The sequence below is a fragment of the Rhyacophila brunnea genome, unplaced genomic scaffold (genome assembly GCF_057557595.1).
Source record: "Rhyacophila brunnea isolate RB1 unplaced genomic scaffold, BYU_Rbru_1.0 scaffold_15, whole genome shotgun sequence".
NCBI lineage: Eukaryota > Metazoa > Arthropoda > Insecta > Trichoptera > Rhyacophilidae > Rhyacophila > Rhyacophila brunnea.
In genome coordinates, this window is record NW_028232806.1 from 6,876,057 (window position 1) to 6,892,775 (window position 16,719).

The 16,719-nt window shown below is 32.9% G+C and overlaps 2 protein-coding genes across 2 annotated transcripts in view; both read right to left on the reverse strand.

Annotated features, from left to right (window-relative positions):
* D12 (YEATS domain containing 2 homolog D12) overlaps positions 1-16,719 on the reverse strand; it is a 440,970-nt gene that overhangs the window by 361,172 nt on the left and 63,079 nt on the right. The gene's annotated exons all lie outside the window — the stretch shown is intronic.
* LOC147074856 (TIM double twin CX3C motif protein) lies at positions 5,827-15,827 on the reverse strand. Its single transcript, XM_085943044.1, has 4 exons — positions 15,661-15,827; positions 15,455-15,574; positions 8,447-8,545; positions 5,827-7,449 (listed from the first exon to the last, which is right to left on the reverse strand). Exons 1-4 carry the CDS (start codon positions 15,745-15,747, stop codon positions 7,309-7,311), a joined length of 447 nt encoding a protein of 148 aa, XP_085799170.1. The 5' UTR covers positions 15,748-15,827; the 3' UTR covers positions 5,827-7,308.

Consider the following 16,719-nt stretch of genomic DNA (forward strand, 5'->3'; position numbering starts at 1 on the left):
TAAGTTTATCCCATATTTCTCAGGAATGGGACAAATAGGCGCCATGACAATTGGGCGCCGCACTGTTAAATGAAACAAATAGACATTCGTTACAACTTTATACAGAAAGTAGACGAGGAATTTTAATCAGTTTCTATATTCTACTACTTAGTAGTTTTAATTCATTTTGCTCTTAAAATAATGTTTTTTATTGCGGATTGAGAATTATTATCATGCCTGAGGCGTTATATGAAAATAAAAGAACTCTCTTCTCGTTGGAACTTATACATATGTGCATATTTAAATATAAATAATAATATTAAATATACACTTCTTAAAACTACGTATAATTCAAGAACGTCTATTTATTTTCGAATTTCATTCAATTGTGTGGCGCCCGGTTGTCTCGGTACCGAATCGTCCTAGACCCTATTTCTCCACAGTCGAGAATTATACCTTCTTAAAACCACACCCAAAAGGCTTTCTTTATTTTGGTTTTCTCTGCGTTACGGCCAAGATTCACATCGGATTGTATAGCCGATGAAAATAAAATGATAAATAAAAATTGTAAATAAGTACATCTTTAAATAAAATTGAAAGTGTTATTTTTTCTAATGATTTCAGATACCTATGGTAGCTTAAATTTTTAATTACCTATCGTATTAAATTTTATCTTTCGCATTAGGTACGTCGCTAGATGTTCCAATTAACACTATACTCCTATATTATAAAATATGCTTTTATTCTCATCCCTGTCACCTATTTTTGCTAGAGGGGTTACTATTAGATAGTGTAACTATCGTCAACACATTTATGATCTGAGGTTTTTAATGTTGAATGATTCTACAAATTTATAGATAATTTTCCCCCAACAGTGTGTGGAATAGATATTATTACTCGATGACAGATGCACAGAACAAACATAGTTGATTTGCAAAAAGATGTGCGTTATGCAAACAAAGATGGCCGCTGCAATAATAATTATTTCCCCCATCATTTATTTACTCAGTCCTAATTTAATAATAGATAGTATTATTATTGATGAGATAAGATAGCGCAGAGAATTAATTTGTCAATCTATTAATAATAAATGTGGCATTATTGGTGTGTGGTGTCTCAATGACAGACTTTCATTTCAAATGATAATAATTGATTGCGATTACTGGTTCCATTAAACCCCTTCTTTGGGTTCTTTATGAGTGGCAATATTATCTAAATACCATAGATAAAGAAAAAATAATAATTTTACAAAGCTTTAGAATACCTACTTATTTATTTCAGAATTTATTAGGTTGTGAAATATTATCGTCTAAGTATAATCTTTACTTTCTTCTTATTCTTTTGACCATGTCCGATCCTATTAAGATCATAATATGGGCCTCCACAGGGTGGAGGTTTGTATTAACAGATTTTTGTTTTCACGAGAAATGGATGTTAGCCACTTGCACAACCTATCAGGTCCTTACTTTGACACCAAACACAAATTGAAATACAATATATTGTGTATTTGCCAGGCCCAGGATTCGAACCTGGGACCCACGACGCTAAATACCGACGCTTAAGCAGCGCTTACAGTAAACATGAGAAATTGTACCCCTTTTCACATTGCTTTTTTTAAAACCAACTAACTTCTCTATACATTCTTTAATACCAAGGATTTATTTTCTTTTGAATAGTTTTTCTATTGATATGTTCAAAATCTCCGTTTAGGCACACAAGCAATGCAGTAAACATTTTTCTTTCTTTTTTCTTGTGTACCTAGTACCTACTCAACTTAGTTTTCTTAATATTGTACACTGATTTTAGTGTACTTTTCCTTTTTTTATTTCTGGTTTAATGATATTTTGTATTACGTTATATATTTATAATTCACCTTACTGTAATATTTCATTATTATTCTGCGTATTCTGTTCTACTGTTTTATTTTATATATTTACTTTCTTAGGTGCATGCGCCAATCACAAATAATTAAAATATCATCAGGTGGAGTCGATCAACTGCTGAATGAAACCTTACCTCAGCTCCTTTTACTCTCCGATTGTTTAGTGACTCTTGAATATCACTGTATGACTGCATTTTTCCAGTGGATATTTAATACATCACTCATTCTTGTCTGCCTCAGTATATATTGGGTTCATTTGCGGACTTATTAATTATCATGAGAAATATTAACTTTTGTATTTTATTATTCAAGTTTGAAACATCTCCGAGACTGGACTCCATCCCTCTTCAGAGCAGCAGCAAATTAGGAAAAAATTACATCAATTCACAAAAAAAAAAGATTTTTCAGCTGCTAAGGTCGTTTTAGACGTCAGTTCGGTTGTCTGTCCATTCGAGGTTTCCGTTTTGTTCATTTGTTCAGTTTTGAAACGGCTGTGTATTTAGACGATCAGTTTAGTAGTCCATTCAGTTTCAATCTTTATTCACAGTTCCAGTTTCAGTTTTTATCCACTAAAAAAACATTATTTTTATAATAAATTTCCAAAATATATTGTTTGGTATAATGTAGTACCTATATTTGAAGAAATAATAATATTTCAATCGAAATTAGAAAAGTAGTATTAAAAATATGGCAACATAGTAATTTACACGTCAATTTAACTGGCAACACTAAAAACGGATACGATAACTGATGGAAAATTCATCCTGTCACGTGTCCATTTCAGTTTCAGTTGGCCGCTTCAGTTTTGCATTTACACGTCAGTTTAACTGATAGCTTGACTGAAATGGAGACTGATTGAACAGCAAAACTGATTGTTTAAAAACACATTTAATAACTTTACTTTTGTCATTGGAAATGTTAGTTTAGGTTGGGAATGGTAAGATGTAAGAGAATCAACTGGATTTGTTATTAGATTGACAATAATTCATTGTAATCAGACACCAAGAATATAACACATTTCTTTTTCATTAATAAAATATGAAATATTACTAATTCTTTTTTTTGGGTATTCTAATGAAAACAATAATAAATATAGCAAAACCGGAGATTATCCATTTGCTTAATTGGTACCGACTTATGTTTTTTTATATTGCACTTTCTCATAATTGATATTGTAAGTAATTTTAGGATTAGCAATATCTACAAACATAAGTCCTGACATTAATATCGTTAGTGACATCTGTTGATTGTGGCAGCAAACAATAAAAATATGCAGAAAAGGGCTTTCAGGATTTGAATTATATAATTTTTGTCTTATTGCTAGAACGATCATGATAACCAGTTCAGTAAGTAAGTATTAGAGGTACCCAAAAGTCGTCAATCTTTTTTATTAAGTTTATAACATTTGTGAAGATGTGTTTTACTGTTGTATGTTGTAAACAATGAACACAAAATTAATGATAAGTGGGTTGCTCGCTTGCTCGACAAAAAGCGTTTACGTCAAGAGAGTTTTGAAGAAGGAACATTCGCTCGCTTGGTCTAAATCATGGGTGGCCAACTCGCTGGCTGTCAACTTGTGGCCCGTGGAGCAGTGAGGAAAAAAAAATATATCAAATGCTGCCGCTAGATGTGCTAATTTCGCAAATTGAGATTCGATATTGGCTCAAGATTTTAAAAAGCACCGTGTGCTTTTTGCTTCATTTGTAACGCCATTCTCCGTAGACGTGAATTTATTACTGGGAAATTTCTACATATTGGGAACATTGTGAAATATGTAGGAGAAATTCCATCAGGTTGGTTTGGAAGAGTTCTACAAAACATATTTGGACAAGGAGAAATATCCTGCATTTTACAAACATGCTCTAATGATGACTTCGCTATTTGGAAACACTTACACGTGTGAACAGCTTTTTAGTCGGATGAAGCATTTCAAATCCCGAGTGAGAACACGAATCACCGATGTGCATTTGGAAAACTATTTGCGTGTATGGACAACCTCACTCGATATCGATGCGCTTTTATTTAATTGTAAAAAATTATTAATTTTAAATTATATTACTTAAAAAGTCTAATCTAATAAATTTGTTAGATTCTCATTTTTGTTTTATTTTCTTAATATATATAAAATATTTCTTTTTTGTTTTGTACCGGTAGGAAATCTCATTTTTAGAATCTGGGCCGGCTGCTGAAAATGTTGGCCACCCATGGTCTAAATGCCGCTCAAAAAGTTTAAATGTCAAGTGTAGAGAAATAAATATAAACCTGTAATCTAATAGAATGCAATGTCACGTAAACGACACGCATATTCAATTTTGGTTATATTTGAGGACAGTCGGAGCGCTTTGTGTTCCATGAGCGTTATATGGCCTGACAATCATAAACTAATAAAGCGAATTCAGCCTCAAAATCTTGGTCTATGGCGCCTGGCTTTCATATTTCTATGTTACTAATTTGTTTTGTGGTTATAAATCAGATTGTCGGGCGCACTTGAGATAATATGGTAAAGTAGGGGTTCTCCGATGACCAAACTTGCGAGTGCGGTGAAACTCAAAGCATGGAGCATCTATTTTCATGAAAGGCTTGCAGAGTATGCTGCAATTTCGACGAGATCCTATAAGCCAAGGAAAATGGTGTGGCTTTCGCTAACTTCTGGAGCGACACATTGTAGCTATTGTAGACCCGACACGATGAAGAAAAACCAGATAATTCAGTGTAAAATTTTATTTTATAATTATTTTTAGTGTATTTTCATACTAATAAAAATGACTATTTATCCAATATGGCGAAGGGTTGCATGTTACTTGGCTACCACAAAAAAGGGTCGCGATTAGTGCTTCATAATATGATGCCAAGTGCGAACAGCTCAATAATTCAAGTAGATTTATTTAGAAATACAAAAAGTCGCTAAAAATACACGGAATACCCTTAAGTTTACCTTGTGGAAGCCTAGAGCTCATCAGAATACCATTTATGGAACACTTCTGTAGAAAATTACACAACCCTTAACCTTAGTGATAGGTTGAGGGGCCCGCTTTAGGATGTGGGGGCCATGGTCAAGGCCCACTATGGTTAGACCTTGACGCAAAACTGTAAGCCTCGATGTAAGTGCTAGATATTGCACATACTTTGAATGAAATATGGTAAACTGCTTGTATTTCGAAAATGATAATTGAAATAAATGGTAATAATTTGAGCAAAATATGTACTTAATTGAAAATTATTACAAGCAAGTTGCAGCATTGCATTCGATGATTATTAATAACTAGCACTACCGCAGACTGAATTATTATGGTAGGCCTTAACACATTCGCGGACATGACGTCTATAAACGTCGTATTTTGTGAGATGTGATATGACAGGACATCCATTGACGTCCTGTACTATGGAATGGAATACGACACGACGTTTATAGAAGTCGTATATTGGATTAAGACAATATGTTCCCTGCTACTTTTATCATGGTGCGAACATATTACCATTAGATAGTGTTGTATCTTAAAACTCATTTCTATAAATCTAAATCGAAAATTTGAAAAATAAAAATTTTAACATGTATTAGCTAACATGTGTCCAAGAATGTGTTCATGGTGGACGTAAAATTTTCTTTCCTTAGATTGAAAGATTTGATATGTCTCGAATAATATAATATAGAAATATAACAAATAATATAATTATATCTTTATTAGAATAATTTTGGTATAATAAATTTCATACCTAAGTAATGTGTATATATTTAACAATATAATAATATAAAACACTGTTAAACATTAACGGCATTAATTGGAACACCTTATGCACTAACAGATCAAGTGACAAAAAAAAATGATAATGTACGTAAAGCTGTGTATAGATAAATGTATAGAACAGATTAACTCAATTAGCGAGAAACAATCTTCTTTGTTAATTCTACAATTGTTTAGTTTTCATAAATAAACATTGATTCATGTGCTTTCGAAACTATTTTTCCTTGTCTTTATGCCAGATAGATAGCATTGATTTTTACTAATATTGATGGTTTTTAATGTTGTGAGGACAGGTGGCAGCTATTGTGACAATGAGCGGAAGATACACACAGATTTTATGTAAATCAATAATCGTTAATCTACAAAATACATACACAAATATAATCACAAATTTGAAGCATTCAATAGAAGGAATGACACATTTCAGATCTCGACATATGTACATAATCGCGGAAAAATGATTGGGCAAGTAATGATAAAATGAGATTCCACTGTTCAATGATAAATTCAATATAGAGGGTGCGTTGTGTAATGCAACTGTTTTCGTATGTCCTTCTTAAATAATAACAAAATCATTTCTACTGACTTCAATGTACATAATTTGAACAACCTGAGAAACATATGTATAAGAAGTATGTCTAGAAAATAAGAATTATCGAATACGACAATAATCCACATCTATCACAATCCTGGCATAGTTGTAACCAAATTTCTACATGGATAGCAATTGTATTGATAGATTAATCGGTAAATATCACCATCTGCATTGTTATAGACGTGGGTGCAAGACCTATTCTGTACAAATTTAGTAATAGTCATGTTTCGGAGGTTGTTAAAATTATGTATTTTCAATAAAGATGTTAGTTTCTTAAATTTTGTCTATTATTCATTGAATTACCTCTATTACCCGATATCGTTTGGAGCTGTACAGTATAAAGGTAACACTCGTTCATCGCGACACCAGTGAGTGCGAATTCGTTATCGATTTTTAATAACATTTTTTTGTCCCATTTATTGAGACGTGTCCACGTGCCAATAATCATCATAGTGAGTGGAATCGTGTACGTATGATCAGATTTAACAGTTATCAACAAATTTTACATAATAAATGCACAGGCCAAGCAGGGTAGACTATATTGATTCTTTTCTGCAACACAGAACAAAATGAAGTTCTGTATGACGTATATTTTGTATATGCAGTTTATTAAAAAAAACATTTTAATATTTTAAATTGTTTTCTTTTTCAAATACCTCGTTGATCATGAAATTTCGCTTATAGCAGTTATAACTAAAACGCATATCCTACGATCAATTATTATACCTCTGTAGTAAGATGGCAAAACATGATACGTCTTTTTTTTATTTATACCTTCAGACTCATCTCAGTGAGATCTACAAGATATCAAAATATGGTATGTCTAGGTCTTATAGGTTAGGAGAAATAAGCTATGTCAATATGTGATTTGTTCATTGTTTGAATATTTTTCGAAGTATAAAAATGCTCTCCAGAACAATTCAGAAAAACGGACATAGCGTGTTTTGACATCTTACTATTATAAAAAATGTATCAACATAGATTTGAAAATTACTCTATTACGACATATTCATAAGCTTTTGTTGTCTTTAAATCAATAACAATGTCTAATATGAACTAAAATGGCTACACTAGGTTATAATCAGTTCGCCAACGACCGTATTGATGAACTATGAGTATGATTGAGCAGTGTTTGGCGGTCCTTTTGCCAAAACGGCTTTCACAGACTTCATCAAGTTTGGAATAGTTTCAACGTGTTTGTCCACGCAAAGTACTGCGCACTTGTCAAACTTAATTGAGCACCTGTCAGCCTGAAAATAAAATGAAAAAAATAATTAGATTAATACCGCATCAATCAATTTAGACAACTTAACTATTTTGAAAATATGTAGAGATAAACAATACTTAGTAAGATGTATTGATAGTTATTTCAAGGTATAAAACAATCTTAAGAATGATTCAAAGATAACCACAGTGAAATTTATGTTCCCGGAATTCACATTTTCCCGCTATTTGCGTGTAGTTTCTGCAGTCCCGTTTCATTTTATGTAGTACACTATAGTACATATCGTCGGTGTTTTGTAAAAAGGGCGAATTCACCAAAATGCTATTTTACACGAGGATTTTTAACTTTTGATATTTATTTGTTTTTTACCTGTAGATGATTATAAATATGTAACAAGTTTATAATAAAGCTTAGAAAGAATATTGTCATTATAATAGGTATTATTAGATAATATTTTAAAATGCCTAATATGTCACATTCGCTTTTTATTTTGTAAATTTAATTAATTTAATTTTAGTCGATTATCGTTTTGTTAAGTACTTTCCTGTGGAGATACAAATTCGCCCTTTTTACAAAACACTGACGATATTTTAATTCTTGTTTTACATTTTTATTTTCCATGATTTATGTCTGAAATATTCAAAAATTACGTAATAAATTTTATAAAATACAATGACATACGGCAATTTTTCCCATTTAGTTGGGATAGGTATTTTAAATTATATGGCAACATTGAATTGTCAAATGATTTATCCTGGTATCGCCGTGATTCTTTTATCAATATTGTTTATGAGCCATATAAGCTCTTTTGGTCATCTTTCTTCTTTGCAGTACGACTTATAATCTTTCTACCATTACTTTAGTACACCAAGCTTTCACTTTCTAATTTCCCATCAATGAATGCGACAACCGGAGGCTTTTTTCTTGTTGGATAAGATTTACTCAGATTTAAGATCTCGAAAAAATAAATAACATACAAGTAGACCTGGCGTCTTTTAAAAGAAGAACTATCATATATTTACCACTTCTTGCGTTGGGTTGGGTCCCATTATATCTCGTATGTCGTCATTGCATTGCATTATACATCGCTGGAGTCTGTTTTGAAGATGATTTAGTTCAGTCTGCAATATAAAGGAAACGTGGTATGTAGTTAGGGTTATTAGATGCAAAAATGAAAAAGGCAGACGATCTATACTGAAATCAATTGAAATGGGAGACATTCAAAAATTAACTAAAATACAAGATTAATTAATATGGGAGAAAACATTATCAATGCCGATACTATTTATTTTGGAGAGAAGTTCTTCATTTCTACAGATAACCACCACAACTATGAAAATCTATTGTTGTATAATGTATATTAATTGGACTCTATCAAGACTAATTTCACCCCTTGGTCCACTGAACAATAAACAAAACTTTATTTACATGTTTAAGGCCATTGGACCCGTTTTTTCCTGTCTTCTCGGAATCGCGGAAATGATAAGCATGTTTAAAACGAATTGATACACAATAAACTCTTTATTTATTTAAAATCTAATAAATAGTATTCAACTAAAACGTTCTGTGTCATTAAAATTTTTCGAATCGCTTTACTTTTTAAAATAAATGACAATTAGTCAGTCCTTTTTTCGAAATTGGTCAAAACGACTGTCACGCCACAATGAATGTTGAGCTTAATAATAGTTTTGCAGGTATATATTGTATCAAAGAAATGGGTAAAACAATACATTTCATTGATTAACCTACGTACTTTTTTTAATTTCGGAAAAATAAAGATTTTAAAGCCATTTTAGTTTGAGTATACATCAGCCAATTTTGAATGATTTTTTCTCACAAAATAATATATACTGCACAATAAAAATATTTTTTTTATTATAATATAACATTCACGTAATACTATAAATAATAATTAACAATGAACAAATAAATAAAACCCCATACATTTGGTATAATTAGTGACGCTGTATTACTAAAACACGTCGTACATTTTCATGTATTTATCCTGTTTTCAGACGTTTTAGAAATATAATTATTTTGCAAAATTATTAAAAAAAGGCAATTTGATTGATTGATCCATACAGTTTTTTCATTCTTTCGATATTAATATAGTTAGTCGGCGACCAACTGGGACGCAGTGAGGACGTGTTTTTTTTCTTCCAGAATTTAGTTCATCGCGGAATATTATTTTGACAGACGTAATATTTACATAACAACAGTTTTAAACAAAACTTAAGCCAGTCACAGGGTTGCCACATATTTTATAAGGTAGCTTGCGTGAATTTCTTGAAATCAAAAATATGTTTATTAGATTTTTGTGCAAGTTTATTCAAAAGATAATTTACTAAACATTCTTTGAAGGTGGCTTCGTATTATACATGGGAAAATCATGAGCGGTACATTAGCCAAACCATGCGCTGGTCGCCGTCGAAGTGGAAAAATATCTCAAATGATTGCCCAACGGTACAATATTATTTTGTATCTTCAGATAATCATGCCTTTCCGTTAGCAATTTATTTTATGATAATTATTATTTTTATAATTATTTTTATAACACACCCATGATAGCCACGCGGCGTAAGCGTTGGCTTATTGCGTCGTGGGTCCCAGGTTCGAATCCTGGGTCTAACAAGTACACATATTGTTTTTCAATTTGTGTATGAGTCACAAGTATGGATCTAATAGGTTGAGCAAGTGGCTGACATACATTTATCGTAAAAACAAAAATCTGTCAATACAAACCTCCACTCTGTGGAGGCCCATATGATCCTATTAGGATCGGATACGGTCGAAAAGAATATTATTTTTACTATCCTACAGTGGAGTAGTTGGCATAGCGCAGTGGGTGTGGGTTCGAATCCCACGTCTGGCAAAATTACATGTTTTTGCAATGTGTGTTTTATCCAGATTAACTACCATTCCTCATAAAAAGTCTGATAGTATAAGCCTCCATATGCTCCGCTAAGGAGATAATGGTATTTAATGTAACATAGTTCGTTGCCACCGGGGCATTTTAAATAATGTAATAATTAACGTGATATTTGCCATTTAAAAATTAATTGCGCATAATGCGCATTCCACTTCCCCGGTGCCAATGAGTTAGTTATCTAGCCGCAAACGCATTATTATTTTATATTAATTAAATGTTAGAAATCAAACATTTAAAAAAAAATCAGTGGACAACCCTCGTCCAATGTTGACATAATGAATTCTATTATTATCGGCCCATATTCATTATTATAGGCCGGCCAGGTGTTATCAATAATTATAATCATACACATTAAATAGTTTCTTAATTTGGATACCTATAAACAATTTTTGGATTGATTTAATTTTTAATACGTGTATTGTTTCAATGATATAAATAACACATATTTCACTTCCCGTTTTTATTTATTATCTATACTTACTATAATTTCGAAAATATATTTGGATGTTTGTATGTTTGTACCGTTGTGTCGGTTTTTGTTTATAAAAATCCACAGGCGCAGTCGGATTTCGACAACATTTGGAGGGTAGACGGCGGCTGACGAGCCGGAGTGCGTGGTGGAGATCTCGAATTTCAGATTGAACCCGCCTCTTCTTCTTCGTTACATACATATTAATTACATATTAATACTATTTATAACGTTTGTATATTGTGGATTCGATTTTAATTTAGTGTTTTTTGTTTGACCTTTACTCCTATTAGAATTATTTTCATATTGGCATATTGTATTGCAGATATTTTAGATAAATGTATCCACGAAGCGACCCTGTGCAAAGCCGGGTACTTTAGCTAGTGTTATATATTGTTTTATTAATTTTATACTTTCATTTATTTCCGAAATGTGCGTCTATTGGGAAACCGCTTCAAGATTTGGATGGACGCCGCATTGTAAATTTTAATTAATTTTTTAATCGCCTCATTGAAATATCAAGTCATTCAATTTTTTTTTCATGACTATGGCAAATTTATTTATATTTTCCGAAGTTAGAAGACGATCTGTATCTGAATTTGTTATTAAGTGTAATATGTGTGACTTATCTTTTACTCTCAGTACGGATGAACCTAAAGCGAAGCAAAAAGGGTTAAACGTATAATTTGTAATGAGCTTATGAAAATTATTAAAATTATATTTGTTCACACTTTCGTTTTTTTTGTATTCATACACACCGAATTTGCCCTTATATAATACATAAGTATATATATTTCAAATACCTCAGAAACCTACATAAGTATTAGATTTTTTTTTGAAAAATATTTGCACTGAATTTGATCTTACAATATGATAGGTTCAAGAAAATGTATCACTTCACAAATTCAGCATATCAATAATATGACGTTCTTATTTGGAGGTCTACTATTTTTATTGTTATAATTTATTCTACCTACTACCTACAAAAATTTATATAATTTGTTAGGAAAAAAATATTATTTATTAAATAATACTTTCGAAACCCCTGATTTCGCTCAAACTTCGCTTAGGCGGCAGACAGCAGACAGCAGCATATTGCACGTGTACATTAAAATGTTATAATATAATACTTCTATATACCTATACAATAACATGTTTATTTTGTTCCAATGCTTGTCGCTTACGTCAAATTTGATTCTTGCAAATGAACCCATAAGCCTTAAGTGTTTTAAGTTTTACATTAAGTGCCAACACCGCGACTGGCGCGTTTGGAGTACTTGGCCATTAGATATAATCAACGTGTTATTTAAATGTGGTAATTAAAAGGTCAGCAGTGATTGTGTTAAGTATGTAGTTACATAGAGCAATAGATAATACAGCAAGATAAAATACATTCCATTGTTCGCCAGTGCTCATGTCAAAGATCAGGTCGGTTATTATAATGAAGGTATTGAAACTTTGGTTCTAGTCGGTTATGTGGAATACAGCGGAAAACACATTTTGAAAATAACCTATATACTGGATTATTTGTTAGTTTGGGTTAGTTTAGGTTAGGTTAGGTTAGGTTAGGTTAGATTTGGTTAGGTTAACCTAACAAACAATCCAGTATATCGGTTATTTTCAAAATGTGTTTGCCGCTGTATTCCACATAACCGACTTGTACCGAAACTTTTAATATTACAAAAATGCAATGTTTTTTTACAAATATTAATCATATTACACTAAATTTATATAGTCATCCGGCATGACTATTTAGCAACATTTAAGGGTTAAAACATTAATTTGGTACAAAAAGTTTTGAAAATAGAATTGGTCTAATCTCACCCTATTTCACGGTATATATTTATTTCATTATGCATTTAAAAAACAGTCTGTGTTGCCAATCACGCTTGAGGATTGTATGTTTTTGATATATCGACTCGAAACTGTCAAATTAAAAAAAAAATACCAATGTATTTTTTGGGGAATAACGAACAAGGAATATTAAAATATTAACACTTTCCATCCCCCATCTGGAGCAAAAATTTCGAAAATAATGGGTAAAGTATTTGACATGTTTGATTGCCCAGTAGTGGGCGTTTCAGCTTTCATGGTGGGCGGTAGGGCTTTTAAAAACATAAATTCGATAGTGGTGGATATGAAAACCTATGGCAAAATAAAAAATGCCTGTCTTATATCCAATCATATGGAAAATGATATTCAGTTTATTGATACCTTTCCCCACATCATATGAAAGGTGTATTACAAAAACAACATATTGATACCAGATGGAAGTCTCCCACAGGAGACTACCTCAAAGGGCGGACCGAACCATTAACTTTCCCAGGACACCACAGCCTACGTCCACTCTTCGCTGTTCTCGCAACCCTCGACCGAGCAGAGCCCGCCTTCTCAAATCCGAATTCAAATTCGTTCGCGCTCCCGCCAAAATGCAGGCGCAGTCTGCCGAAAACGGCCGCTCGCGCCGCCACTAGAATCCGTCGATAAAACAGGGAGGTTCGCGGCCGAGAGCGGGATGACGCCGAATCTGACGGTTGAACACGCGCGAAAAGCTCTCTCTTCGATTGGCCGCCGGACAGCCAGCATCGTCTCTGCTCGCCTCGGACGAGAAGCCAAGATACATCTCCCGCCAAAAGGACCGCGTCGGCAGACTTCTCAAGCATCTCCAGGAAACAAAGGACCACATCGGCAGCACGCCAAGCTGCAAGCCCCGATCCTCTCTCCCATCGGACGCCGGACAGCGAGCATCGCCTCGGATGCGAAGCCCCAGCAGCCAAGCCCGCGACACCACGTCTGCAGCCCACCAAATCGCAAATACGATAAAAATAAACCAGCCTTGACAAAATACACCGTGCGTTTCTGTCCCCCCACCCCCGCTTCTTGGCCATGACATTATCACGGTCTGCCATCTCCGCCTAAGAGCGCAAGAAGGCCGGTGATAATATTATGTCAGTTTTTTTCATATTTGAGATTTATGTAATTTTGTTTTTTTAAAATGTCTATATTCTCTCATTTACCGTTTTTCAAAAATTGAACTCAACACGAGTTAAAAGGTGTTCAATTTATTTAATCCGGCAAAAAAAAAATCATTTGAGAAAAAAGTTTCTACAAATACATCATAATAATTAAGTCAAATGACATCTGTCTAATTAGATATTTTTCTGATAGGCACTTCAAAAGTCCTAATGATTATTATTTCTTATTGAAAAATAAGCACATATTGTGTACCTAGTATCATATCAAAAGAAAAAAAAATTATAATTCACAAGAAAGAGATTCTATAAAGTTCTTTTGCTTTCCTGTAAAATTGTTCAATTCTGTCATTACGCTGTTTTTGTAAACAAACCTTCATATCTTGTGGAATTAGGCTTTAGTGCTGTTAATCATATGACCAAAGAAAGAAACCGCCTGAATATTTCCGAAAGGGATCATCATTTGTTCCTCAGAAAAATTGAGCCAGATATCCGGTAGCTATTTAGTTTCGCAGCATAAGCCTCAGGGATCTCATTAATAACTTAATAATTAATTAAATGTAATTTCATCAGACTTCATGCTTCTATGTATGCAAAGTACAAATAAAGAGATAGATTTAATTACAGTAAGTTGTTTTATAAAGATTTATTCTGCCAAACTTAGTGAAAGTCTGACATAAAGTATTTGGTAAGTAATTATTATTATGTGTTTTAACTTGTCTTGCTGTAACTCTGCTTTATAAATTTTATGAAGTCAAGTTACATCCATACTTTATAAATCACCATTACTGTGGAAATGGATGTCAGCCACTTGCTCAACCTATTAGGTCCATACCCTGACACACACAAATTGAAAAACAATATGTGTACTTGCCAGACCCAGGATTCGAACCTGGGACCCACGGCTTTATAGTCCAACGCTTATGCCGCCCATATGATCCTATCAGGATCGGACATGGTCGAAAAAAAAAAAAAAAAATTACTGTGGAACCGGTGGGCGGTTAGACATTTTTACTACTAATAGAGATACAACTGTGGGCGGTAGGTATAAAAAGGTTGACTACCCCCGTTCTAATGCATTTTAATCGCCAATAAGTATTTAAGTAGTCTAACTAGTGAAAAATTATCAAATGATTTGACGACTGGCCAAAAAGCATTGAAGTATCGGTCAAAAAGCATCAATACTTATTTGACGTCCCTAGATGCAACCTAATCTAACAATATATTTAGATGACTTTATGGAATAAGCAGATATCGAAAGTATAAGTAAATAAACCCATATACGATTGGTGGAGTAAGGTTGACCTTTCCATGACATCAATCAGTTTCCATTGAATCAAATCTGTCATTTCGCTAAACAGTAGTATAATAATAATTGGCTCTAATGTACAAGAGCTTACCAGTCGCTTGCCCAATAAAAACTAAACCGAGTCGGTTAAGGAGACCCTATTAAAATAGCATCCACCTAAACTCACCTCACGGAAGTGGAATATAACACCCGAAGCCATTTGGTTGAACATAGTTATCGCCCTAGCAATTGGGATTACCAGTGGCAGGTTGGTTCTGCACCTTGGGAGAATAAACAACTGATGCTCTCTATTTCTAAGATAGTTATCAGGAATCTGAATTCAGCATAGTATGACATAGTATTTGAGGTTACCTGGACGAAGTTATTAGCGTTGTTGAGTTTGACGCCGCAGTTTTCAATGCACGAATGAGTTCTGTCCAAAGAATATGATGTATTATCACAACATTGAGCTGCACAGCGATGCATGTCACCCTGGAAATCATGTTTAATTATCAATAATTTGGCACATGATAGCAAATCAGACATAACCAAAAAGCCGACAGATTTTTTTTATTAACCTGCATTCGCCGCAAGTATGATTTGTCCAATTCGTCCAAAAGCTTTGTCATTTCTTGCTCGACCCGTTGTTTTTGTTGTTCAACCATCTTTATGTTACTATTTTATTTTAACAAAATATAAAGAATGTAGCAGTAGATAAATGACGTAAATACAAAGTCAAAGTACTAATTCATAGACAATAAAGGTTGTACAAATGTCTAAATAAATATTGCCATAGTATTAAACATGACTCCGGTTGCGCAAACATATCGCTAAAATATGCCGATTTTTTATTTATTTGTAAAGAATTGATTTTATTGCAGTTTCTCAGTATTTATTTTGTAATGTGACAAGTGAATTTTCTAATGATAAAATGGCCAAAGACAATATTTCAAAATACTTTAGGTGTGGCAATTCTCTGTTTTTTTTTGCGCAAATAAATTCGGTGCACGGTGCCAATCGCTTGTCCAACTGACCCATCTCGGTTGAGTTATGACGTTAAGTGCCATACCGGCATTAAATTGTTCTAGTAAAAAAAGTTTATCAAGAAGTAAATCGATATCATCCACCATGCCTTCGTTAATTTCTAGTAATTGGTATGTACAAATTTATTTAACTTTTCAAAATTAGAACGCGACCATTGTACTCTGGCGGCCATGTTGTATTTTATCTGTCATGTTTACAAAATATTTGTTGTCAATTTTCTTATCTCGTGTGTTTATATTTACAATTGAGAGCGAATACTGTAATTTAAGATTGCCAGAAAAATTCAGGCCTCTTATTATTTACTTTATGCATCCTTCAAATGTCGCATTGCATACCTGTATAATGTTGGAAACGTACGTTAATTTCTTGTTTATCAAATTTTTATTTCTTATTTCCTTAGAAAACATCGTAACCGTAAAATATCCAGGTTATAAAAACTTACGAAAAAGGCTTTGTCTGAAAGCCTGAATTATGATAGTATAAAAAAATGTCATGGTAAAATATTATTATAATTAAACTTTAGTTGTACAATTGAATTAATTGGTTAAAGTAAAATGTAAGTCATTAATCTTTCATGAAGTAGTCAAATGTAA

Coding starts and splice junctions, on each gene's coding strand:
- LOC147074856 (XM_085943044.1), bottom strand. CDS start 15,747: ATGGTTGAACAACAAAAACAACGGGTCGAGCAAGAAATGACAAAGCTT. Junction 8,546..15,454: donor ACGCTAATAACTTCGTCCAG/GTAACCTCAAAT, acceptor TTTATATTGCAG/ACTGAACTAAATCATCTTCA. Junction 7,450..8,446: donor CCAACCCAACGCAAGAAGTG/GTAAATATATGA, acceptor TTTTATTTTCAG/GCTGACAGGTGCTCAATTAA.